This window comes from Marmota monax, unplaced genomic scaffold (assembly GCF_021218885.2).
Source record: "Marmota monax isolate L192 unplaced genomic scaffold, Marmota_monax_Labrador192_F-V1.1 WCK01_AAM20220418_F8-fsc00003, whole genome shotgun sequence".
Taxonomy (NCBI): domain Eukaryota; kingdom Metazoa; phylum Chordata; class Mammalia; order Rodentia; family Sciuridae; genus Marmota; species Marmota monax.
Genome location: NW_026694084.1, coordinates 12175678 through 12202287, shown reverse-complemented (window position 1 = coordinate 12202287; position 26610 = coordinate 12175678). Strand labels below are relative to the sequence as shown.

The 26610-nt window shown below is 36.0% G+C and overlaps 1 protein-coding gene across 50 annotated transcripts in view; it reads right to left on the bottom strand.

Moving 5' to 3' along the window:
* Window positions 1-2201: 2201 nt before the first annotated feature.
* The window catches only part of Rims2 (regulating synaptic membrane exocytosis 2), a 567034-nt gene continuing 542625 nt past the window's right edge, over window positions 2202-26610 (bottom strand). For all 50 annotated transcript variants that reach the window (XM_058585652.1, XM_058585655.1, XM_058585668.1 and 47 more), the window contains 5 exons: window positions 11213-11354; window positions 7465-7577; window positions 7044-7145; window positions 5526-5665; window positions 2202-5094 (listed from right to left, as the gene is read on the bottom strand). In XM_058585652.1, the coding sequence (XP_058441635.1) occupies window positions 4876-5094; window positions 5526-5665; window positions 7044-7145; window positions 7465-7577; window positions 11213-11354 (716 nt within the window). In that variant the 3' untranslated portion in view covers window positions 2202-4875. The remainder of the gene's footprint in view (window positions 5095-5525; window positions 5666-7043; window positions 7146-7464; window positions 7578-11212; window positions 11355-26610) is intronic.

Here is a 26610-nt window from a genome sequence, read left to right as displayed (position 1 = left end):
CCAAATGATGGGGTGCTGGGTGCTGAGCTGGGGGCTGTGGCTCTTATGTTCAGATACCTATTTTAATGGGATTAAGGACTGAGTAACATTTGAACATTTCAAATAAAATTACATAGAGGATTAGGCCTCATCACTGATCTAATTTACAAACAGGTCTCACATCAAAAAAAGTTTAAATCAAAACTAGCTTCTCAAAAAAACTCTTCAGTGGTTTAGTGATTGCCCAGGATGCAGAATCCTAGTCACTTGTTGTGAGCTCATTCTTCTTACTCACACACATTTTTTATGTGCTTATCACTATTTTGGACACCATATAGTAATAGAAGTAGTAGAATCATGATCCCAATCCCTCAAAATTCTTACCTCCTATTCTCTATGCTTGGAATATTCTTCATCTCACTCCTGTCTCCTGCGGTATGCTCTCCTTCTGTTTAATTACTTTTCTTTCTTTTTTTTTAGGATATCAGACTTCCCTGACTGACTAGTCTGGATTAAAACACTTTGCTGCATGCTCCTGTAACATTCTGGGGGGCTTCATGTTAGGGGAGTTATGACCTTTGTAATGTTTTTCCCAGTGTTTTTCTTTGGTAGAATAAGAGCCCCATGAAGGCAAGATTATCTTTATTTTGTTCACCACTGTGGCTGGAATAATAGTGACTCAAAAAAAGAGAGGGATTAAAGCAGCTTTCATTTGATAGATGTGTTTGAGTATCTATGTGTTAAGCATTGTTCTTGGCACTGAGGATACAAAATAGGAGAAAAAAATAGACACGGTCTCTGGCTGAGGGGGCTTATGTGTTAGTCAAAGTGTCGTTTTAATGATGGAAGAACAGCTCACTCAAACTTCTTATTTCCCAGGCAAGGAAATGAATGCCAGAAAGCTTAAGTGACCTGAGTCCAGCCACATGGAAAATTTGAGTGGTTCTGATTTTTTGTTTGTTCAGTTGTTTTTAAAATTTTTCTTTCATACTAGTTTTCAATAACATTTCACAAATCAAAGGCAGGTGTAGGAACTTGTTTATTCAGTCTGTGAATACTGGCAGGTCACTGAGGGCATCATAAGGTGACTGAGACAAACATGTAGAACACATGATTTTTATGAGCACACAAAGCCTTTTAAAGGTTAAGCTTGAAACAGGAAGATACCTTTGGTGATTTCTTACGCAACTGTGTTCTATCCTATACGAGAGGGACGATTATGTTTCTTGTAGAGCCTTGGCAACTAGAGTCCCCAGGAAAGGGAAGGTGTTGACATCAGGGAAGCCATGTTGTTAAAGCATAGTCAGGAGCTGTGCTGAGCTGGGAGTTGCAAAACAGACTAACATGAATTTTCACTTGAGAAAGTGAAAGGGCATAAGACAGGCAAGGGGAGTTTTGTAATAGGAGTTTTCAAAAAGCAAAGAAGTAGCTCACTTCAATAGAGGATATATATTGAATAATGAAAAGTATTATAGGATGAGTGGGGGACTGGAGTAGAATTGAGTCCTTGGAAATAGAAGAAATGATTATTTTCAAGAATGGAGAGCTGGTTAAATTTAGATTTGAATTACTAATTAAATGTGGATTCAAACTACCTCTTAAGTTCAGATCTTGAAGAGGAGTCTATGGAAATTGCTGGGATCCTTTTTCCTAGTTTGAGGAACTACCCTCAAAAGATGTGGGGAAGACTCTGTCACCTATTTATTTACACTCATACAACTAGAAGCCAGTCTCTGGACAGGTTGTTTTCTCAGGTTACCACACCTATCTTTTCAACTAACCAGGCACCTGCCCCATAGCTGAACTGACTCTTACAAACTCAAAAGCTTAAAGACAATGGCCACCTCCGCCATCTTTACCCAGGGAACTGCATGGTTCCTTGTGACTCTGCTATCAGTGTCTGGCAGGACTGACTCAGAAATCTCAGTTTGCTCATCAAATCTAGAAGTTGCTGAATCATTTAATCAGAAAGCTCCTCAATCCAATAACAATCTTTCTAAAAAATAGCAACTTTTAATGATGTGAGCCAAGATCCTTTGGGATTTTGAAGAAAAGGTATACTCTTCTGAGAGCTATTTGCTAAAACTGGCCCACTTTGGTCATGGACAGGAGGGAAGGTAATGTTGTTGTCTTGAATGAGAGGCAGGTTTGGGGCCGAGCTGCAGAAGGCTTGGGGACGTGTGGAGAGACGAGGGTCAGAGAATGCACGGTTGTACAACATCTGTAAAGAAAATGTTTTATTTAAAGTGTTAAATACCATCACCAGAATGAATTTGATTTACATTAGTTGGTGTTTGTTACAGGACTAATCTGCCCTTTTTGTTTTCCCCAACTGGAATTCCCTTTACTTTAAAACATACTACGTACAGGGCAGCAATGGTCACTGGGAGAGTGCTATTTACATGACTAAACCACGAGTTGAGGTGCAGACATGTGGAAATTAAAAACAAAAACAAAACCACCAACTTTTAAATAAATACTGCATAATGACACGTATGTACAAATATTCCATACAGTCATGTCCTTCTTATTAAAATTAGAAATAATTTTTATAGGAATATGCACAAAAGATTATGCGAGTGCATCTTAATATCAGGAAAATGGTAAACGTTTAATCTAAGGGATAGTATAGACACTATAGGTCTATTAAACCAATTGTTGCTGGTACACAGGTGTCTAAATTATTTCAATAAAGTTTTATTCATTCTTTTAACAACTTTACCTGGGTCCATCATAGATCTCCAAATATCAAGACACAGTCTCGGTGTATTTCATATTGCACCACATAATGAGAAGGCATTTTTAGTGATACTCATTTTAACTTTTGCACCATATCAAGCATGATAGTTTGTAATGGTCAGCACTGGATTAAAAAAAAAAAGAAGAGGAAGAAAAGAATTTTTGTGCATGGCCTTCATTTCAACAAATGGGAGGTATGTGGATTTCAAAAGTTATTGCAAGAATTAAAACCAATCTATAAGAATGTACTATCAAAATGTACATAAGAACCAGAAAGTATGGGTGGTTTATACATTATCCAGTGACTTTTCCTCAAAATAGGGGAACTTAAGAGAAATCTAACCTTGCAGCACCACCCAATGGTAATAACTCTCTGTAAAACCAAAGGCAGGGGTTTCGACTTTAAAGAATTTGCCTGAAGACTTTTGGTGATGGCATCAAAGAACTATTAATAGGCATATTGACTTTCTTTGAGTCACCTAAAAATTGGAGCTTTAAAATTGTTGCAAATTTATGTTTACTATATTTCTTTAGAAATATAATTTGTGAAAAATTGAATTTTACTACAGAAAAATGAATTAATAAACAGCCCTGTGTTTCAGGGCTTCAAATTTTTAGCAGTGTTTCTATTCACATAGTAAATGGAAATTGGCTAAAGAAACTGCTTTAACTAATTAAAAAACAAACAAAACCTAAGACCTTCTACAAATAATACTTTAACCCCTGTATGAATAATGCTGGTGCTAAAAACAAATTTATTAGACATTACAATGGCCACATGATTTTAGGATTTTCCTGTAAACTGAATTTTGAAGGTGAAAAAAAATTACCATGCACTGTACAATAAATTGCAAAAGTTCAAATATCTTCTTTGTCAAATACATGCTGACTTACTTTAATGTACTCCCAAGTCATGTTGCAAAACCCTTTCAACATGCTTGAAATAAAGAAAGCTCTTAAATAGATTTTTCCCTTGAGAAATTCATAAATTCAGAAGCATCTATAGCTCTGAATCAAACATGGGTTATAAGAGAGGATCAGATCAAAAAGTTGTAATTTTTTAGAATAAGGTTCACTCTGGTTGGGAGAACAAAAATAAAAGATTAAAAGAGGGAGAAGAGGAAAAGTAAGACAGAGAAGAGCAAGATGTGAAAAATTTGCACATATTGAACTTCATAAGATCTGTATATTTAACATGGAAATAAATTGAATATATTATCCTTATTTGTCACATAAAGAGAATTTTACGCATCTTCTAGAAAGAATTTTCATTTGTAATGTCTGCCAAAACACAGACTATGATTAGTTTAAAGAATAAACATGGTGTGTCTTGTATCACCCTGTTGCATTCTCTCCCCTTTTTAAAACCATGCACTAGTGAAATTTATTTTTAAAAATAATATAAATTGTTGAAAATGGCTGATTTTTATTTATTTTTCTTTTTTTGCAAGTTGCAGCCCCAAGAAAATAATTTAAGTAATCAGCTAATCTGTGTCCATGCAAAAAAAGTTTCTTTAATTTCATTCAGTACAGTGTAGCCACAGAACTTTGTTTTTCAGAGTCCAACACATCTTGGCATTAGTGAATGACATGCGGCTGGAGCTACTGAGTTGGCCACTCTTCCTGCTGGACTCCGTCCAGGGGAGGGCTGATGCTTTGTTCCCGACCACTTCTTTGGTGTCTTGCTTTACACCTGATGCTTCTAAGGACTTCTTTGCTCCTTGACCTGTAACATGGCTCAGAGGCTGTATAGCTCCATTTCTGTGGCATAATGGGGCTTTGGGGTCAGATAAATGAAGAAAAAGGAACAATAAAAATATAAAGGTGCCATTGAAAAGGGCTTTTGTTGCATGAAACTGACTGATTCTTTGAGATAAATCCATGGCTTCAGATTGGACCACAACTCCAGTGTGGCTGAACTCCAAACCTCTCAGTTCTTCATAGCTCTGTCCTTTCACCTGAGGGGCCTTCCTTAGGGCACAATGTGTGCAACTTCCTCTGAGAACACAGGATCGCTCTGTATCCCTAGAAATGGGCTCAGAAGACACAACATTAAGCATGCAGTGTTACCAGGGTTTGCGACCTGTGGATTTTTTTCTTTTTTTTTTTTTTTTTCCTTTTGTAACGCTGGTTGCTGTGACAACAGTTTTACAGCTGCTATGAACGAGAGTAAGAAGGTCCGGTTGAACTTTCCAGAGATGATTGAGAAGCTCTTCTGGTCAGAGGGGCCAAGGTTGGATCTACTAGGGAGGAAGGGGGGAAGAGTTTGAACCATCCAATCACCATATTGGATAGTTCCAGTTCATCTAAAAGAATCTGGGCCACGCCCATAAAGGATTTGTGATCCATGCGGCCATAATCTCCCCAGACAATGATCTGTTGGCGAAATAAAAAGTAATGTCAGAGTAATCAAGTACATAACAAAACCTTGTAAAATACATTAAAATACTAAAATGCATTCAGTTAATGTTCTGACATCAAAGATTAAATGAAACCCTTGTATTTGATTAATGGGATAGTTGTCTTTAACTATAAGGATACAAGTTCCATTAAGAAAACTGTGCTGGAGGGTTAGGGTCATAAGCAGTCAGGGAGACTGGCTGATGGTGACTGGGCTTTGCATGCTTCTGATTCACTTCAAAGGGAACATCAACGTGCATAGCTTTATGGCATGGGCCACTGCTTTGAAATTTTCAAACAATTTGAGCTGTGTGGAACATAAAAGAGGGAACAGAAAAGATATAGGATAAAAGGTCTGACTCTGTGAAATGCTTTCTTATTTAAGGGATCAATGACTTAGTAAATACCTGTAAAACTTTTCCTTGGGGACTCTCTTCAAAAGATAACAGCTGCTGGTAAAGGGGCTCCAGCGTTTTTCTTGCCACTTTTGTTTTCTTCTTGGCTATGCAGACTCCGTTATCTAATAGGTACACCTTTACGTAGGGTGCTGGGAAAGCAAACATAGAGGTGATGAGCCATGAACTGTGGCTGTGGCATACCTGACACAGGTGTCACCTGCAAGAACTGAAAAGGCTGGCAGTGATCCAAAGCCACTGGCTTTGCAACCCTGGACCAAAATCATTAGATAAACAACGATAACTGTCTGGCATTCAGAGAGGTTAGGGGATGTTGACACAGCCTGAGCATTTTTTTTTCTTTTTCTTCAAATTATTTTGGTATCAGCTAGCTATGTAAATTTAAACATGGCATTAAATAAGGTGAGCTGCTTCCAGTTCCTATCAATATTCAAGAGTGATGTCTTAGTCTTTAATTTACCAATACTTAAATTTAGTTAAAGATGCTTAAAATTCTTGTTTTACTCATCTACCTCCACAAATCACTTCTCGCCCAGAGGCATTTATTTTTTTGCGGGTGTGTGAGGGTATAGAATGGGTGGGGTTTGAGATGATGTGTTCAGATTAGTTAGGAAGAGGCAGCTAATTGTGAATTCTATGGCTTAAAATTTATCTGACAAGCACTTCATAAAATTATGCTCATTTATGTAAAAGATATTTTTTATGGCAAAGTGAGTTGACAAGCTCTAAGACCTTTACAAACACCATCATTTTAATCACCATTATGAGGTTGTACATAGGGAATATATACTATATTTAAAAATTTCTGCAAGGATAGAGAAGTTAAGAGATTCAAAACACAAATCAGTCAGTGAAGGTGCTGAGGCTGGTATGCACGTTTCAAATCCTCAGCAATTGTTTTATACTTCTGATCGAATGACCTCTGCATGATGTTTGTGGAGTCACTGAGCCATTTCCCATGGTTTCAAACACCTTAAATTATGACGTTTCGGTATGAAGTATATGACATAAAGTTATAACAGTGTCTCTCTTTCTTAATATACAACAGGAAGTCATACCTTAGAATATCCAGGATACATAGGATGATGCTACTATGGGGGCCTGTACCTATTTTTATTCTAATTCCAGAACACTAAGGATACTGAAGGAGAATTTTGAAGCTCCATTTAAGCTAAAGAATAACATGGAACACCAGCTAGCAAAAAATCCGAACTTTATATATACAAGTTGTGACAAGATGAATTATTTAAGGGTAGTGGTTTACATTTTGCAGTGGTTTCTAGTTATATATGTACTTATTTAACAACTTGTATCATCTCATCAGATCAGCCTATTGAACACTCATTCAGAATGTACATACAGACTGCAATAGCCCCAAACCAGAGAATTGACTCACCTATCAGTATCTTTGATTAACTAATAACTAAGTTTTTAGCAATAAAAACAAAGCTTCTACATTGAGAAACAATGGATCATGGGTAATAATAGAAGAATCTTTTCTGGTTTTACCTGGCAGTGTCTTGGAACCTGGTTTTACAACAAGGCCACGGGCCCGAATGATTTCCACCTCCAATTGTCCCTTTTTGTCCATCATTCCTATCTGAATATCACCTAATAATGCATGGAAAAGAAATAGACACACCTTACTGTACAAACATGGAAAGAAATGCTTTGCCAAAGATCTTGGCTTAACATCATTTCATCATTTCCCATATATTTTCTTAAATTTAAAAACATTTAATATTTTATCAATGTCTTCCTTTAAAAATCATAAGAAATTATAATAGAAAAAAAGAAAGCTTTTTTGTGTTAAAATACAAGATACTTTATTCCTGCTGATAATACTGTCAAAGATTCTATGAAATTGAGAGAAAGCAATTTTCAATAATCTAAAAGAAGAGCAATGGAATCATGAGGCAGAAATTCTTACCCATTGCAGGAGTAGCTAAAGTCTGGCGTCCCACTAGCTGAGCAGGACCAAGGCCATCAAGGAAATCGCTAAACTGGCTATCGGAGGCCAAGCGGACACCAGGGAAAATCAGACTGAAGGCAAAATAACAAACAGAATTAATTCCTCAACCCCAACTTGCTCTCAGAAAAGTCCTAGCTCCCTCCAGCTCCCTCAACATGGCGGGATACTTGGCAACATCACTTCGGTGTATATTTATTATATCCCAACACGCTACTCCACCTCCATAGCTCTTGCTCTGTATTCTCCAGATGCCCACGTGTGCCACCAGAAACTCTTGTTGCCTATATTGCAGGTTCCTGTTCCTGTGTCTTTCTCTCCCTTGGTTTGGAGGGCTGGGGCTGTGATTTCTGTCACAGATGCTCAGTACACGTCAAGCACGTATTCCACTACAGATTTTACCATATTAATCTTCTTGGCTGAGCTGAATTATATTACTTATCACCGTTTATAGATGAGGAAACACTTTCGGGTCATTCCTATCAACATGTAAAACAACATGGTACTGTTTTTTCCATTTTACAAAAAGAAAAGAAAATATCTTCCCTGACTCCATTTTGTTCTTTTGCTATTACCCCATTTCTTTATTGAAACTCCTTGACAAAGTTGTCACTATGTGCTGTCTTCACTTTCTTTTCTTTCATTCACTTTTGAGACTCTATCTGTTGTTCATTTTCATCACTCCACGAAAACTGGATCAAAGTCACTGCAGTGGTAATTCCAGCTGTTAACACTCAGGCCTCTTTTAATTGAACAGAGTAGCAAGCTGAACACAATTGATTCCCCTTCCTTGAAACACCATCTCTACTTAGCTTCCTGAGTCTCTAGGGCTCCTGGTTTTCCTCTTTCTTACCTGTCACTCTACTTTAATCTCCTTTGCTACTGCTGTTACCAAACCCTGGAGCTCAAATCTTTCACTGTTTTCTATATGTTTTAATTCCCTTGGTGGCTTCATCCAGTCTCATGGTTTTATTTTATTTCATATTGTTATATATATTTTTTAGTTGTAGTTAGACACAATGCCTTTATTTTATTTATTTATTTTTATGTGGTGTTGAGGATCCAACACAGTGCCTCACACGTGCTAGGCAAGCACTCTACCCCTGAAGCACAACCCCAGCCCCCAGTCTCATGGTTTGAAATGCTCTCTATGCTGCTATTGCCTACACTGACATCTCCACTGTGGACCTCTCTTAAGACACAGACCTGTATCCCAGATGCTTAGATTACCTATCTTCTGGGATATCTAATACGTACTTGAGACTGAATTTGTCCAAACTAACACCCCCAAGCCCCTTCAAACAAACAGAAAAACTAAAGGCTAGTCCTCACAGAGGATTCCCATTTTAATAAATGGCAGCTTCATTCTTTCAATTGCTCAACTATGCACTCATCTTTTTTTCTTGTTCTCTGTATGGGATTGAGTCACCAATGTGACTGCAGATTGAGTCTTTAAAAGAGATAAGATAAAGTGAGGTAATAAAGATAAGGTCCTAATCCAATATGACTTAGAAGAAAAGGAATAGACACTAGGGTATGAGAGAAAAGGCCATGAGAAGATACAAGGTGGCCAGCTGAAAACCAATAAGAAAGACCTCAGGAGAAACCAAACCCGTTGACACCTTGATCTTGATCTTGTTATGGCAGCTCTAGAAAACTAATATTCTCTATTTCATTATCCATATCAAATGCATCAATAAATCTTATTTGTTCACTGTCAAAACAAATCTAGAATCTGAACTCAATGATACTGCTATTCTGGTCCAAGCCACAATTATCTCTCTTCTGTTTTCTGCAGGAGCCTTCTGAATGGGCTCTCTGTTGCTGCCCCTGCCGTCAGACCAATGTACTCAAACTGAAGTCAGATAATGTCCCCTGCTCAAAATGCTCCAATGATTTCTCACCTGAGTCAGGGTAAAAACAAAGTCCTTACTATACAAAGTTGATACAAGCTGTCTAAACATCACCCCACCCCCAACCTTAATCCCTCATCTGTTACAATCTGGTCCTCACTTACAGCACTGCCCTCCCCTCTGCTGATGCCAGGCAAGCTCCAGTCCGGGCCTCATCATTGTTGCAACCTTGAAGATTCTCCCCTCAAATATCCACCTACTCACTAACTTCCTCTCAATGTGTCCTTTTCCTTGTCTACCCTGCTAAAATCCTACCTTGACCCTTTCTCGTTTCTCATTCTAGCTTTATTTTTCTCCTTAACACTTACATTACCTAATCTACTATGCATTTTATCATTTTTCTTGTACATAAATTTTAACAATTTTTCTTAATGTTTCTCTATTAGACTGAGTTTGATGAGGGTAGGGGTTTTTGTGTGTTTTGTTCACTGTTGTATCTCACCTCCTGGAACAATGCCTATAATATTTTAAGCACTCAAAATATACTTGCTAAGCTCAATTGGTAAAAATACAGCTTAGAAAAATTAAATAACTTGCTCAAGGTTCTGTAGTGCCAAAACACCAGATGAGAACTCCATCTGATATGATGCCAAAGCCCCTGGTCTTAACCACTGATACTGACTCACTCTCACACATGACTTATGCCCCCAGCTGGCAGCACAGTGTCTAGAGGAACAGAAGGCAAGATGTGTTGAATGAGTTTACAAGTATTCATCCCATTTCTCCAATAAGACTATAAACATCAGGAGCAGGGAACACAGCTTAAACATTTTATATCCCTTATATAATGCAGGGCTTTATAAATATTAGTGCTCAGTAAGCATCTGTTTTTCACTTGATTCTCTATTTTTAAGATTTTTTTTTGGATGGACATCAAATATATTTCTTTTTTCTTCACCTCAGTTAATACAAATGTTTTAGTCTGTTAATATAAGTATCTCATATAACTCTATTAATACATTTTTATGTAAGCCATACATCTCTCTTGTATTTATGTAATCATGCTAGACAAATTACCCCTAGGAGACATCAGTAAGACTATGCCAGCAGCTCCTATGGCCTCAAAACTGTGAACATGGAACATCTAAGCATCTGTGGTGATGGTACAGTGAGGTCAGTAAATCCACTTTCCTCTATTAATGTCCTTTACAGTCCCATTTACAGAGCTGTAGCTGTTAATTACTGTTAATTTGTTGGTGACAGGGCTATACAATCTTTACAAATGCTTTAAAAATATTTCTGAGACAGCCAATTCAAAGGGAAACTAAAAAAAGACTCATCAAGTTTTCCAGTGCCATTTTTTTTGGCTATTATATTTCACATAACTTAGTGTCATACAACTTAATTTTATATAGCTAAGTTATATGAAATATAGTCATTATTGCATCAAACTAAGTATACATCAGGAGTGCATATTTTTTGGTAATAATTCAGTGCTATGATTTTTTTAAATTAGCACTGTCCATATATCATGGCATGAATGCTTATTATTTTTGTACTTTTATATATTATTTCAAGCCAGGGCAAAATATTTTATTTGCATGCAATGTGAGAGCCACATTTTAGCATCTTGTCATTAAAGCAAAACACTTTATCCCCGAACCTATTTCCTTTGGTATAAAAAGCCAGATATGTTGCATTGCTCAGTAGCTGGTAAGCAAAATTCTATTCACAGAAAATCAGCCAATGAAAATTAAAATGGAACAGCAGAGTGTGTGAGTTTGCTTTAGTGAAAGCAGAGGGTGGGACAGAGAAGATGGTCTCTGGGCAGCACAGAGGAGACTGGCCTCACTCACTTTCCTTCTGAGCTATAGCTGTTCATGCTGCCATCAGTGGATTCCCGGCTTGCCTGTCGGGTCATCCAGTTCCTCATCTCCACCGCCAGACCTGTTTCTGTACTCCTCTGGACAGTGCTCCGTAGCTTTTTACCTCCTGCTTCTGCAAAAACATAAATCAAATGGTATCACAGCCTGGCAACAAAAATCCTCACTGTCTGGCAAGATTAAGTATTGGCCAACAGCATGTACAGGAAGTGTTCCTACTGAGAAGACAGAGAGAAAAGGTATTTAGAACGATTTTAAACAACATCTTATTTTATGAGATCAAAATCTTTAAGCAGCACAAATATCATTGTTTTACTTCCATTTAAAACAGTGTTCAAATTTAACATAAAGATTCAACCCACAGATAGAATAAACTTTGTTCTTGTTGTAATATTTAAAGGCCAAGTTAGTTTATGCCTACCTTCCTCCCCACTTCCTTACAAAGAATGACTTACAAAGAGCTGATGGTGAGAAAATACTCAAATTCTAGCCTTGACTTTCACAAGAATACCTGGTTTTCTAGGGTGATAGATATCAGAAGTGAAAGCTAACAAAGGAGAGAGCCCTGTTTGACAGCAGTTTCATATATGTTGGTAACTTTCATAAAGATTCTCAAAGAGGAATGTAAAAGCTCAGCAATATCATGAGAAAAGAGCTTTGAAATTTTTGGTCATGTTCTTAAGGATTTTTGGTGATGAAGCTGACATTCAGAAGCACATCAGAAGACCAGTCAGGAGACCGAGTCAAGTACTACAGATGTCACAGAGGGAGGAAGTGCTGTCTGGAGATGTCAGGGAGGGAGAGGGAGTGGGGTTGGAACCCAGGATAGAAAAGTGGACAGGTTAGAACTCAAGCAGAGAGAGAAGAGAATGCATGAGGGAGGGGAACAGCATGGGCAAAGATGCAAAGTCAGGGATGATCACATGCACCTGAGGAGGTGCATTAGCCAAAGCACATGAAGGAGGAACGAGGAGTGAGGTAGACAAGAAACTGAGTAAAAAACTCCACAGGCCTTAAATGTTGGAATATGCAGTTGAAAGACGACCAAAGCAAGAAGGTGACACTCTAAACTATTTGTATTCATTTCTTTCTTGTCCAGTCTAAATATTTTTCCACATTGACTCTGTTATTAGCTTTTTAGGATACAAACACATGGCAAGCTCTTTTAGTGGCTTACCACTAGTAACTTCTTTTAGATCTATAAATGCTATTAGTGCCAGTGACTTGTTGAAATCTCTTTCACCAAGTTTATTATATTTGCTCACCACTTTGAAACACTGCTTTAAATTTCATCCATTCTCCACTGCCAATTTTAATGTACATTAACATGCTTTAATGAGCATTTACACAAAATCTAAGTTATGTTTATCTATGACTCAGTTGCATAACCTAATGATATTTTAGATAATTGATACCAAACATGTTGTACTGACATGAACTGTAAAAATACATAAAGCATCCGCCCTTGACTAGGGAAGGCTCTTATTTACAGAGGAATTAGTAAATGTAAGAAGAATGATCAATTTTAAAATTATCAATTTGCTACCTTAAGTGAGACTCATCAATGGAGCTAATGCCATTTGATGAAAGATTGGGAAAAGGATATAAATATAAATATATATATATATATATGCATATATACATATAAGCATATATATATATATATATATATATATATATATATAGTTGCTCACCACTTTGAAACACACACACACACACACAAACACACACACACACATATATATATATATATATATATATATATATATACACCAAAGAATCATACCACAAATGAGTTCTAATTATTAAAGCAAAACTGGGAAGATCTGTCTATACTGTCTTAATTCATAAAAATTAGTAGTGCTAGTGAGTGTATCAATATATCCCTCCTTATACAAAATACACAGTATCACTTGTCAGGTTGTTGTAAACAAAATATACAAACTGTTTCCAGTCAAGTCTTTAAGACCAACTTTGAGTTTTCAAAAATACAGAGTAATACACCAGGCATTGTGGTGCACGCCTGTAATCCCAGTGGTTCGGGAAGCTCAGGCAAGAGTTCAATTCCCAGTACCAATAAATAAATAAATAAAATAAAACAATGTAGTATAAATATGATAATAGACATGCATACAACATCAAATCCAGAACACAGGATACAGTTCAAGAGAATTGGCATACTTGCTTAAAAAGTTAGCATCATGAAAAATCCAAACTTGATGAGGGAGTTTTTCTAGTTTAAAGATATCAAAGGGTGTAACCATCAAATGCTGTGAGTATATTTTGACTTCTTATTTGGAAAAAATAAGACAAAACAAATAAGAAACCCAACAAATAAAACAGTATAAAAGTAAGACAAGTAGGAAATAAAGCACAAAAAGTAAAATCAAGAATCATTAAATGGGATAGATTCAAACTAAAAAGCTTCTTCTCAGCAAAGGAAACAATAACATGAAGAGAGAGCCTACAGAATAGGAAAAAATCTTTACCACAGACACTTCGGATAGAGCACTAATATCCAGGATATATTAAAGAACTCAAAAAACTTAATACCAAAACAACAACAACAACAATCAATAAATGAGCTAAGGAACTTAACAGACACTTCATAGAAGAAACAATCAATCAACAAACATATGGGGAAAAAATGTTCATTATCTCTAGCAATTAGAGAAAAGCAAATCAAAAGTACTCTAAGATTTCATCTCATTCCAGTCAGAATGGCAATTATCAAGAATACAAGCAATAATCTGTGTTGGCGAGGATGTGGGGGGAAAAGGTACACTCTACATTGCTGGTGGGACTGCAAATTGGTGCAACCAATCTGGAAAGCAGTATGGAGATTCCTCAGAAAACTCAGAATGGAACCACCTTTTGACCCAGTTATCCCACTTCTCGGTTTATACCCAAAGGACTTAATCAGTATACTTCAGTGATACAGTTACATCAAATGTTTATAGCAGCTTAATTCACAATAGCTAAACTATGGAACCAACCTAGATGCCCTTCAACAGATGAAAGAATAGAGAAAATGTGGTATATATACAATATGGAATATTACTCAGCTTTAAATAAGAATGAAATTATGACATTTTCAGGTAAATGGATGGAACTAGAGAATATCATGCTAAGTGAAATAAGCTAATTCCCCCAAAACCAAAGGCAGAATGTTTTCTTTGGTCAACTGATGATGATCCATAGTTGGGGCAGAGGAGGGAAGAATGACGGAACTTTGGATTGTGCAGAGGGGAGTGCTGTGGGGATGGGAAGGATGGTAGAATGAGACAGACATTATTACCCTATATACATATATGATTACACTACTGGTGTGACTCTATATATACCATGTTCAGCCAGAAGAAGGAGGACTTGTGCTTCATTTGTGTACAATGTATCAAAATACACTCTACTGTCATATATAATTAATTAGAACAAAATTTAAAAAGTACATTAAAAAATAAATAAAAAGTAGGAAAAATGTGAATATGGATTAGATGTTAGATGGAGTTAGAAAATTACTAATTTTTTAGATGAAGAATAGAATATTAGCTATTTAGACCTGAAATCTTACATTGTCTTCAATTTACCTTTGAATGGTGAAGCAATAAATAAATAAATAAATCAGAAAAAATACATATATATATAAAACAAAGATGGAAACTGTCAGAAAAGGTTGAGAATGCAGATTAGACTATAGTACTCATGAATTTAATATTTATAGCTTTATTTCAAAGTGATTCTCAAATGATGACATCAGATAGTAGTAAAATTTTGCACAGGTGTGAACTGGAATCACAGAGCTGCTAGGCTCAAATGAGGAAACCAGGCCAAGGACACAGCATTTGCTTTTCTTTGTAGCTTTAATGTTCATAGGAAGTAAACAATGCCTTTGTGAAAACTGCCATGGAGTGAGATACTTGAGTGAAGTATGAATGGGTGGAAGAAAGGAGGATACCTACAGGAAGCACCTGACAGAAGGGAAATGAGGTTCCTGCAGATCTCTGCAATGCCAAAGATCTACTCCTTTTTATTTAATGTCTCCCTCTATCAAGCAAAAACAGTGACTTGAAAATCTACTGTTATTGGGTAATGAGAGCCAGCCACTACTTGCCAAAGAATAGTAATACAATGAATATGTAATTATTTTGTTTTGGGGCTATTTTATTCATGTATCCTCTTCATAACAATTCTAAAAATGCTCATTCTTACAGATGTATTATCAAAGGGCCCAGGAGATTATATAGTTTCCTGAAGAAACATGGTAAAGGACAGAACCAGAATTTGTGCAGAGTTGCTAGACTTCAAATTCCCTGCTATTTGTTAATTTGTTGTCAGAAAACACAGGTTTGTGCGGCTGTCCTTGGACGATACTATGCTAACTCTGTAGCAGCATGCAGCTTTAGATGGAAAGAGCAGAGCAAAGTGAAGTCAGTCAGATCTCGGAATCAAACTGCTTCTCTAACATTTACAAGCTGGGTGACATTATTGAAGGAGTTAACCTCTCAGAGACATGTTTTTTTCTAAACTGTGAAATGATAGTGATAATAATTCATATCTCATAGAATTTTTGTGGGGTTTGAGGAAAATAAATATTTAGGGTTCTTAGCAGGGCACCTGATACTTAGAAATTCTGACTTAAACTAATGGCATTATTACTACTATTACCAGACAGGGAATCAGAAAATATGTATTCTAGGTTGGTCTTATCCATTAGTTAACTGGCTCATTGGCCTTCTTGGAGTCACATTCCCTCTCTGAGTCTCTGGCTTGTCGTATTTATGAAAAAGGCAGATGGAAGAGGACTGGTGATCTCTGATATCTTTTGGCTCTAACGTCTATGAATTAGACGTTATTAATTGACCACAATTAAAAGCATACATCGAAGACATATGCTGCTCACTGTTATCTGATAGAATCAAAGAATTCTTGCTAATATACTATTTACAGTACACTGTTTCTAGTATCCCTTTAAAACTTATCTTTTGAAGGGTTCCACTACCTGAAATATTTATAGACTTATTTAAAAAGTAATTTTTTCAGCACCACAAAAATCTTTGTGTTACATTCACAGTGAAAATACTTTAATCTAAATATAATGCATTATAGTGATTCACATTTAATGTTCCCAATGATTTATCACATTATGAAATCTAAAAGCTGAATCTAGACAACAGTGAAGGGCTATACAAAGTAAATGAGGTAGGTAGAAATCTAAGATGACTCTCATGTTACTTTACATGGCAAAAAAGATTTTTTTTAAATTTTTTATTGTTGGTTATTCAAAACATTACATAGTTCTTGATATATCATATTTCACCCTTTGATTCAAGTGGGTTATGAGCTCCCATTTTTACCCCATATACAGATTGCAGAATCACATCAGTTACACATCCATTGATTTACATATTGCCATACTAGTGTCTGTTGTGTTCTGCTGCCTTTCCTATCCTCTACTATCCCCCCTCCCCTCCCCTCCCCTCCCCTCTTCTCTCTCTGCCCCCTCTACTATCATTCATTTGTCCCCCTTGTATTATTTTTCCCTTTCCCCTCACTTCCTCTTGTATGTACTTTTGTATAACCCTGAGGGTCTCCTTCCATTTCCATGCAATTTCCCTTCTCTCTCCCTTTCCCTCCCACCTCTCATCCCTGTTTAATGTTAATCTTCTTCTCATGCTCTTCAACCCTACTCTGTTCTTAGTTACTCTCCTTATATCAAAGAAGACATTTGGCATTTGTTTTTTAGGGATAGGCTAGCTTCACTTAGCATAATCTGCTCTAATGCCATCCATTTCCCTGCAAATTCTATGATTTTGTCATTTTTTAATGCAGAGTAATACTCCATTGTGTATAAATGCCACATTTTTTTTATCCATTCGTCTATTGAAGGGCATCTAGGTTGGTTCCACAGTCTTGCTATTGTGAATTGTGCTGCTATGAACATCAATGTAGCAGTGTCCCTGTAGCATGCTCTTTTTAGGTCTTTAGGGAATAGACCGAGAAGGGGAATAGCTGGGTCAAATGGTGGCGGTGAATCTGCTGTCAGTGTCATTCAGATTGTTAGCAGAACCTGGTTCCTTGCAGTTGCAGCCCTCAGGTCCCTGTATTCTTGCAAAAAAAAAATCTTTTTTGCAGATGTAATTGAGGTAACTAATCAGCTGACTTAAAGATAGGGAGATTACCTGAAGGGCCCTAGCATAACCACATGAGCCCTTTAAAAGCAGAGTGCTTTCTCCGGCTGATTGTAGAGGAGGAAATCAGAGAGATTTGAAACAAAAGAAGGATTCAATGCAACTTTGCTGGCTTGAAGATGGAAGGGGCCATGTGTAAAGGACATGAGAACAGCCATCAGCTGCTGAGAGTAATTCCTGAATGGTAGGTGCAAGAATACAGGGACCTGAGGGCTGCAACTGCAAGGAACCAGGTTCTGCTAACAATCTGAATGACACTGACAGCAGATTCACCTCCATACACACACATAGCCTCCAGACAACATCTTGATTTGAGCTATTTGATAACCCAAGGAAAAACCCCAATCACTGTGCTAGGCTTATAGTCTACAGAACTGTGAACTAATAAATGGGTATTATTTTCATGTGCTAAATTTGTGATACTTGTTATACTGCAAAAAAAAATTTTGAGTCCTTTACATATATGTGTGTATATATGTGTGTAATACACATACACACATATATGTATGTGTGTATGTATATATATGAATATATATGTGTGTATATATATACATACATATGAATATATTTATATAATAAAGACACATAAAATATTCTATTATGACCACAAGCTCAAGCAAAACTGTAAGAACTTAACCATGATTAACAAACTCTCTCTGTGTGTGTGTACTGAGATATTAAAAAAAAACTCACATAGCAAACCCTAGAACTAAAGCCCAGATGGGGTTGCCATTGAGTCCTTAAACTATTCACTCTGGTACTAAGTTTTATAATCCAAAGTGCATTTGGAGAAGATGCCTGTAGGTAAAATCAAGTTCTTGAACTGCAAAATATCACAGGCAGAAAGCAGAACACAGGAGGTGTCCTTGTTATTCTGCTCTGATTAGTCTGATGACTCATTTACCTGACACTCTCTGTATTCAAAGAGAGTCACTTAATTAAATAAAAGACCAAAGAGTCAAGTCTCTTCTAACAATATCTGAAAACCAGAAAACACTTCAGTAACTGGACAACAAAAATCAAAAGTTCCTTCTCACTAGTGACTTGGAAAGTGTCTGAAGCCTGCCCAAGCCCAAGATTACACTGCAATGTCTAACTCAACATCATGGTGACCTCATTTCAAATCTCAGATCCATCAGGTGCTGTAGCACATGCCTGTAATCCCAGTGACTCAGGAGACTGAGGAAGGAGGATCTCAGGTTTAAGGTCAGCCTCAGAAATTTAGCAAGACCATAACCTACTTAGTGAGACCCTGTCCGAAAATAAAAAAATAAAAATGGCTGGGGATGTAGCTCAAAGGTAAAATGCCCCTGGGTTCAGCCCCTCAGTACCTATCAGTCAGTCAGTCAGACAATCAATCAATCAATTAAATCTCAGACCCACAGAATCCATTCCTGTTTGCTCTCATTTGGAAAGTCTCATCTATCAGAGAGATTATTTTGGATTCAGGATTCTCTCAACATCAAATTGGGAAATTATTTATGGGAACAGAGTGCAGGTCAGGACAGATTCTAAAAACTGCCTGTAATTACTAGTTTAGACTACAATTTATATGCTTTAAGTTAATAAGGTATTATCTTTGCATTTTATTCAAAACAAATATTTTTCAAAGTATAATTTTTGCATTACACTTAAAGTAAAATGAGAATTTCTAAAATCACTGACTTACATAGTTTTGGAAGTAATATTGGAGATCCAGTCTATCAGTTTATGTACTCCTTTATTGCAGCAATGAGAAAGACAAGGTCCTCAATAGCTAGTTCCTTTTTAGTAGATGACTCTTCAGCTTTAAAATCCATTTCAAATTGTACTTTAACTGTTTTATAAGAACTGCCTCCTGCTCTCTTAGCAGTCTCCATGGTGGCCACTGTGTGCATAATATATCATCAACAGATTTTATATCAAGACATGAAAAAGGTTGGTTTATTTACCTATGTGGTCTTATGATCTCACTACAGAGGCTACTGTCATGGTAGGCCACTCTAACTGTATAAATCTTAGGCAATTATGTTTGTAAGGGCTTCCTACTATATAATTGAATCCTCTGAAAGTCTGAACAAAATAAAGACAACTGACAATTTCTTTTAAACCAATCTAAGACCTGCATTAACAATTAAAATAAAAATTAATAGGAATTAATAGTTGGCTCTTGAAATTATTTGAATTTAACATGAATCCATTCATTCCAATAGCTTTATGATAACTATTATGAAAGTCATATAGCTAAATATCTACAGTAACAGTGAGCTTCAAGAAGAGGCCACCATCATAATAGATATTAGGACTAGAAAAATGCATTCATTTGTCCTCCCATCTCTCAAGTTGGATGTGGTCATGTAATTTGCTTGGCCAATGAAATGTGAGCAAAACTACCTCCTGTAATTTCAGAGCAGAAGAATTAACAGCTGATGTATGGCCACACATCAGCCCACTAATAACTGTACCTGTTTCTCTCTCAAGAGTGAAATACCACCAATATCTTCTTGATTTTCAAGTTAGATATTTTAAGGCAGTATTTTATAGTGGTATGAACATGCCATTTTTCAGTCAGATAACAGCAGTTCAAGTCCTATTTGACCATTTGCAAACTTTGGGCAGGGAGTTTATTTTTCTGAGACTCTGAGTTCTTATGTGTAAGTTTGGGATTACTTAGCCTATGACATAGAGTATATGACATGGAGTGGTGTTTAATAAATAGTGATGAGTAAGGATCAGATACTGCAGTCCACACAAAAGAGTTCCAAAAACTATAAAATGCTATACAAATCTTAATTTGAAAAATTATTGGAATGATCTGTAAAATTATCTTAACCTGGCAAGAGGATCACTATGCATAAGTTACTGGATCACCTTATATAATTATGTGCAAACTTAAGATGATAGCTGAGTTTCTAGTCAGCAAGAAGGAAGCTATGATATGGAACTTCCTCTTCAAAGCAACTCTTCATGGCCATAGAGAATTTAGGAGAAAGAAAAACCTCCCAGGAACTAGAACCAGAGATGTCAGATGAGCAAACTAAAAATTGTCTTCTACTGTCAATTTTTGCCATTCCTACTAGGTAGGATTTGATAATTCCTATGAGTCACTATTTCATGTTTTCTTCTTTCTAAATGGGAATTTTTATTTGATGCGGATAACTTGTCTTATGAAGTTATAGGTTATGATAGCATAGAAAGTCACATCTGGATATTAGAAAAAGAACCACATATCACTCAAAGATCCTAGATTTTAATTTACATGGAGTAAATGGATAAGAATTTAGATTGTCTTTCTTAGGAGGGATAGAGTATGTATTATATTAAAAATAAGAGTATTTGGCTACAGAAAAAGTAAAATCTGCAGAAAAAGTTAAAAATGAGAAAATAATTTCCTTTTGTTTTGTGGGCCTGGGCATGAAACTCAGGGCCTTGTGGGTAGGTAAGCACTCTATCACTAAACTACACCTGCAAGCCAAAAGCCATGTTCTCTTACTTAGATTTCTTTTGCAGATTCCACCCCCTCTTTCCTGTCTGTACTCACGAAACACAAAAGAAAATAATCAAATAGCATACTTTATTTTAAAAGAAAACTAAAAATATCAGATCATGATGGGCATATGAGTTATTTTTCTATCACTGGTAATTATTTTGGATTGCAAAGTGGATGTTTGTTAATGTCTTTGTCTTACCTGCATTTGAAACCCCTTCTTAAATAAGAAAATATCCTATCCTTCAGTAGTACAAGTTAAAAATGTTAGGCACTTGGAAAGAGGGAAGGTAATGCAGAATTCTTAAAAAAATCATGTTATATGTATATGTAAATATACCACAGGGAATTTCACCATTATGGATAAGTAAAAAGAACCAATCAAATATATAAATGGGTAAGTGAAAGAAGTCTATTAGACTAGAGGCAGGAGAATAAGAAAGAGAGAGAGGCCTGGAGGGAAAAGAGGGAGGGAAATCAAATTCCATGCACGTATGAGTTTGTCAGGATGAACCCAACTACTATATAAAACTATAAAGCTCTAATTAAACAAAATGTCATGTGTTGCTTTCCCAGCCTGCTTTGTCATTAGAGCCCAAGCACATGGATGTCAAACTGCTGTCCCAAACTGCATCTGAAGCTATTGAGTCCAAGAAGCAGACATCATGGGCTTCCATTATAATAAGGCTGGCAGCCAGGATGTATGGTTTCTAGGAGTGGGTCCTGCAGCAGTCTACAGTGATTCACCATGTACAAGTTGTGATGTCTATGCCAAGTGCCAGTGATATTTGGGCAATATGTGCAGGACCAGCTTGTAGTGTGCTTTTGGGCAGCATTCCTATCCTCTAATACAGTTTTTCCAATCTTCCTTAGGGATTCTAAGACCTAGCCAATGTCCAAGAGCAAAAACCTTTTCTGCTTAAGTTGCCAAAATTGATTTCTATCAATGTCACTAGGCACTCTAAATAGAAAATGTGTTGAAATAGAAAATGTGATAGAAAAATGTGTTGTTACTAGTTATATGGAGTCAAGGATACCCATTGTGGAACACAAAGAATGAGTGACATCAAGCACTCTTGTACCTGCAAAAGTAGAAACAGTGGTTTAATCAGCATAGTCCCTTTTGGTCCTAATAGCTTCTTTCCATTCATGATATGAACAGAAAAAGCAGTCAGGTACTAGTAAATTTATTCATTTGATACATATTTGTTAAATACTTGATAGGTATAAAGTATTGTGGGAGATAATGCATGTAACACCTGATCATATAATGCCCAGTGATATTTTAAATTTAGTTTGCAAGATTAGATAGCAAACAAATTATGACAATCCAAGGCAATATGTGCTAAGTGTTACATGAGTTATATTACTTAACAAAGGCTGTGATGTCCAATAGAATTTTCTTTGAATGATAGCAATCTTCCATAATGCTCACTCCCTGATCAGACAATCACTAGACACATGGAGTTATTGGGCATTTGAAATGCAGTTAGTGTGACTGAGGAACTAAATTTTTAATTTAAATTATTTAAATTTAAATAGCCACATAGAGCCTAGAGGTTCAAGAAAAGGCAAAAATTATTTTGAAAGGAGACCATAAGGGAATAGTAAACATAATAAAACTTGTTCACAACATTCCTGCAAGAAAGATGTATCAGTATGTATGTACATTTCACACACAAAAAATGAGGAAACTGAAGCTGAAAGACATTAAATATCCCATTTAGTTCACAGAACTAGAAATAGGTGGAAACAAATGTTTCAAATCCAGGTCCATGTAGGTTTTTCTCTGCCTACAAATGTTCTTACAGCTTCTAAAGACTTCATAGGTAGATGGGATATAAGCTGAGCACTGATGAGCAATTAGGCTGTACATGTAGGATAGAGGGAGAATATATAAGTGTATAATTTGGAGGCAAAGAATAAAGAGGCTTAGTTGTATAGAATTACTAGTCTTGGAAGTCGAGGAAGCTAACTATATGTAAATAATAGATTCTTAAAGACTTGGAATGCCAAGATACAGGTTTTACTTAGGATTTGGAAGTCAACTGATGTTTGGAGAGTCGCAGCAAGATTAAGATGATGTTTAAGACAACTGATACAGATGCTTTGAAATGGGATTGGAGTGGAGAGATCCAGAAAGTAGAGAGAGCAGGTTGGGAGGTTATCAGATGATTTCTAAGATGAGTTAATGTGGTTCTGAATTATCAAGATGTCAGTGAGGAATGAGAAGGATGAAAGAAAACTGAGAAAAGTTGAGAAGGAAGTATTTCACTGGCAGAAGTTGCAAACTGGTGGTCTTTGGATCACATTTGGCCAATAAATGTTTTGTTTATTTCAAATGTTTGAGAATTTTTATTTAGGTGTCAACATTTTAATTTCAAGGGTTTTATTTGGGGGAAAAATGAGAGTAAATTTTCCAACCTTGAGTTGATAGTTAACTTGGCATCAATTAGCTGGAAATGAGAATTCATCATTCCTCTCTGGATGGGTAAGATTTCTCCAGCTTTACAGAGCCCTGGTCTTTCCTTTTTATCTTATACCTGTCCTGCTTTACTGATGTAGGTTACGTTTCTGGCCCAATTTACAGAAATAACAAGGGAAAAACTGAACACTAATTCATCTCTTTATTTTAAATAGCTAAAATAATTTTAGAATCGTTAGACAAAATCTAAATCTCAAGAAATGATACTTGTTCCTTGCAATGATGATCCAGACAAAAGTAGAATATTATTGGGAACTAAACTGATACACATGGTCCTGCCCTCTTGCTGTATTAAACTGGACCAACCCGGGTAAATAAAATCTCATCTCAGGACAGTTGGAATTGAGATTGGGAAAGACATGGTTTGCAGTATGGATGGAACAGTGACAGGTAAACTTGTAGTCCACTGACTACCATTTTCCACCAGACACATGAGTAATAGAGCAGGGAGAGAGCTGGCTGCTGACAAAGAACAAAGCAGTTATGCAGAGATAGAAGCAATGGCAAGATATGGAAAAAAGGGTGCTCATGCCTTCTCAACAGCCTTCTGACTTCCAGTTTAGGCCCCATGAAGCCTCGTGGGATTTCTGCTCATGGTTTTGGTGAAGTATCTTTGCATAAAACATTATTTACATGAAAATAAATCCCAATTTCATTTTCAAGAGGAAAATAAAAGAAAATGACATTTCAAACCTAGAAGTGACACTATTATTTTTATGCTTGCATTTCCCTCAATTATTCTAATAATATCATATGTATAGCAGATAAATCTCCCTTCTTCTCAGTCAAAACCCACTACAGCATGAAATAGAACAAATACACAGAAGGATCTTTTCTGATCCATAATAAAGGCCTACTTTATAACAGCAGAGAACATTTACATTAAAATAATCCTCAGTAGGAATGGGGTGCTTCTGTTAAAACTTTCTAGTGAATTTCTTTTGTAAGTCATTATATGCAAAATGTCTCCACAGGAAAACTCCGTCCCATTACTGGTTTTGAATTTAGTGAACCTACTAAAGCAAACTGGGGTTTAATTTGACTTTTATATGAAAGTTTTAAATTACTTTAAGGATTCTATTCAGACACAAAGAAGTGAATGATTCTGATTCTTAGATTTAAAAGGTAATATTTGATAAGCACTCTGAATGTAACGATTCCTTAATTTATTTAATAAATTCCAAATCTTTTGTTTCACTTTATTTGCCTAAAATATAAATCTAATATAAAAATATTGTGCTATTTTTGATTATGGTGTAGACTCATTTATGGAGTGATTTATTAGACATGATCATAAGCTAGGACAGCCTATAACCATTTATCCTGTCCCCAAGTGTGGCTTTATGTGCAAATACTATGACTGGTGCATATAAGAAAGTCCCCATTGCATATTTTTAAAACAGCATAAACATAATGGGTAGCAGTTATAAGGATACTCATCTTGAAAAGAACAGAGAACCATATACCATCATTATTAATAGACACTTTCTGAATACCTACTGTGTGAGGTATGATGTCTGCACTGAGGATGATTACCTTTAAATGTGTAGAGAATTTTTATTTCAGTGGAGCATGGGCAAAGTTCTAAGTTATTCTAATAAAATAAAATTTATTATTAAGTATCAAGTGTAAGAATTAGTATACACAAGTATTAGAATAAGATAATGTCTTTTTATATTCTTACTGGATGAATATCCTATTAAAGAATTGGGGAGCGTTGAATATGTCTTTTTATTCCAGTCTATTTATTTCACTTTTATATTAATTTTTTTTTTTAAATATTTATTTATTTAGTTAGTTATTGGCAGACACAACATCTTTGTTTGTATGTGGTGCTGAGGATCGAACCCGGGCCGCACGCATGACAGGCGAGCGCGATACCACTTGAGCCACATCCCCAGCCCTATATTAATTTCTTAAGGCTTTCTTATCACATGCAAAGATTCTTTCCTCAGTTCTCTAATGATTTTTAAATAATTCCTATTTTCTATATGATTTTTGTGTGGTTTAATTTTTAGTGATATGCAAAAAATCCAGAGTTAGCTTATTTAGTTAATAGTGCTAAGTTGATGGGATTTCCTCTGTATGATTGTCACAGGTGGCATTTCATAAAATCAGGCAGACCAAATTTATCACATATACATAACTATACACAAAAATACATAACTAAACAAGAATCATTAGCTTAGGACCACAGGTAACATTACGATCACCTGTGGGAAATCAGAAACCTCAAGTACTAGGAAATGGGCCATTTTCCTATATTACACAGCCAGAACCATTTGTTCTCAGCAATTTGGTTGGGAAGTTGTAGGTTTCCTTCTACTATTAAGAATGGTAATATTTCTGTGAAATATTTCTTTCTTTCTTAGAACTGCCTGCGATTTTTAAACATTCTACATACATTAATATTCTATATTAGGGGAGAGAAACCCAATGTTAGGGCCAAGTAGTTTTAGAGTAAAAATAATGCTTTATTGTAGGGTTCAATAATAAAGTAAATTCACACAATTTGTAACAAGAAAATACTATTGTTATTACTTTTAGTTAAAAAATAATTTCAGGGATTTAAAGAACACTTTTCTGGAATATATTCCAGATACAAGGATGAAAAAAATAAAAGAACAGCAAGCATACAAAAAAGATGCCACGAAGACCAGTCAACAATCTTAGTATGCTTATAAATGCTGCTTTCATCCCCACTCAAATCAGCCCCATTTAGATTTATGATCTGTGGGCAAGTTGTTTAAACTTCTCTAAGTACTTTCATAAGTGTCAAGTGAGGAAAATAACTTCCCTGAAGAACCATGAAATCAAAGGAATATGACATATAGAAGATGCATAATAAATGGTAACTATTATTATTGTAGTTTTTTGAGTGTGTGCTGGGGATAGAGCCCAGGGCTCCATGATTTGAAGAGATTTGAAAAAGATGGAATAGAGAGCATGCATAGAGCAAATACCTGAAGTGTGATGTGATACAGTGTCGGGGGTGGCTGCAGTAGAGCAAGTGAGAAGGGGAAAGATCATCTACACAGGGCTTTCTAGGTAAGTACTCTACCACTGAGCTACATCCGCAGCTGTGCTTGGTTTAAGAATATAGCATATTACAAAAAAAAAATGCAGTAAAATAATGAAGAAAAAATATAGAGAGCATTGTAATTAGAATTATAAACTCCAGAGCCAGATTATGAGTTTAGATCCTAACTCCTCCATCATTTATTAATTGTGG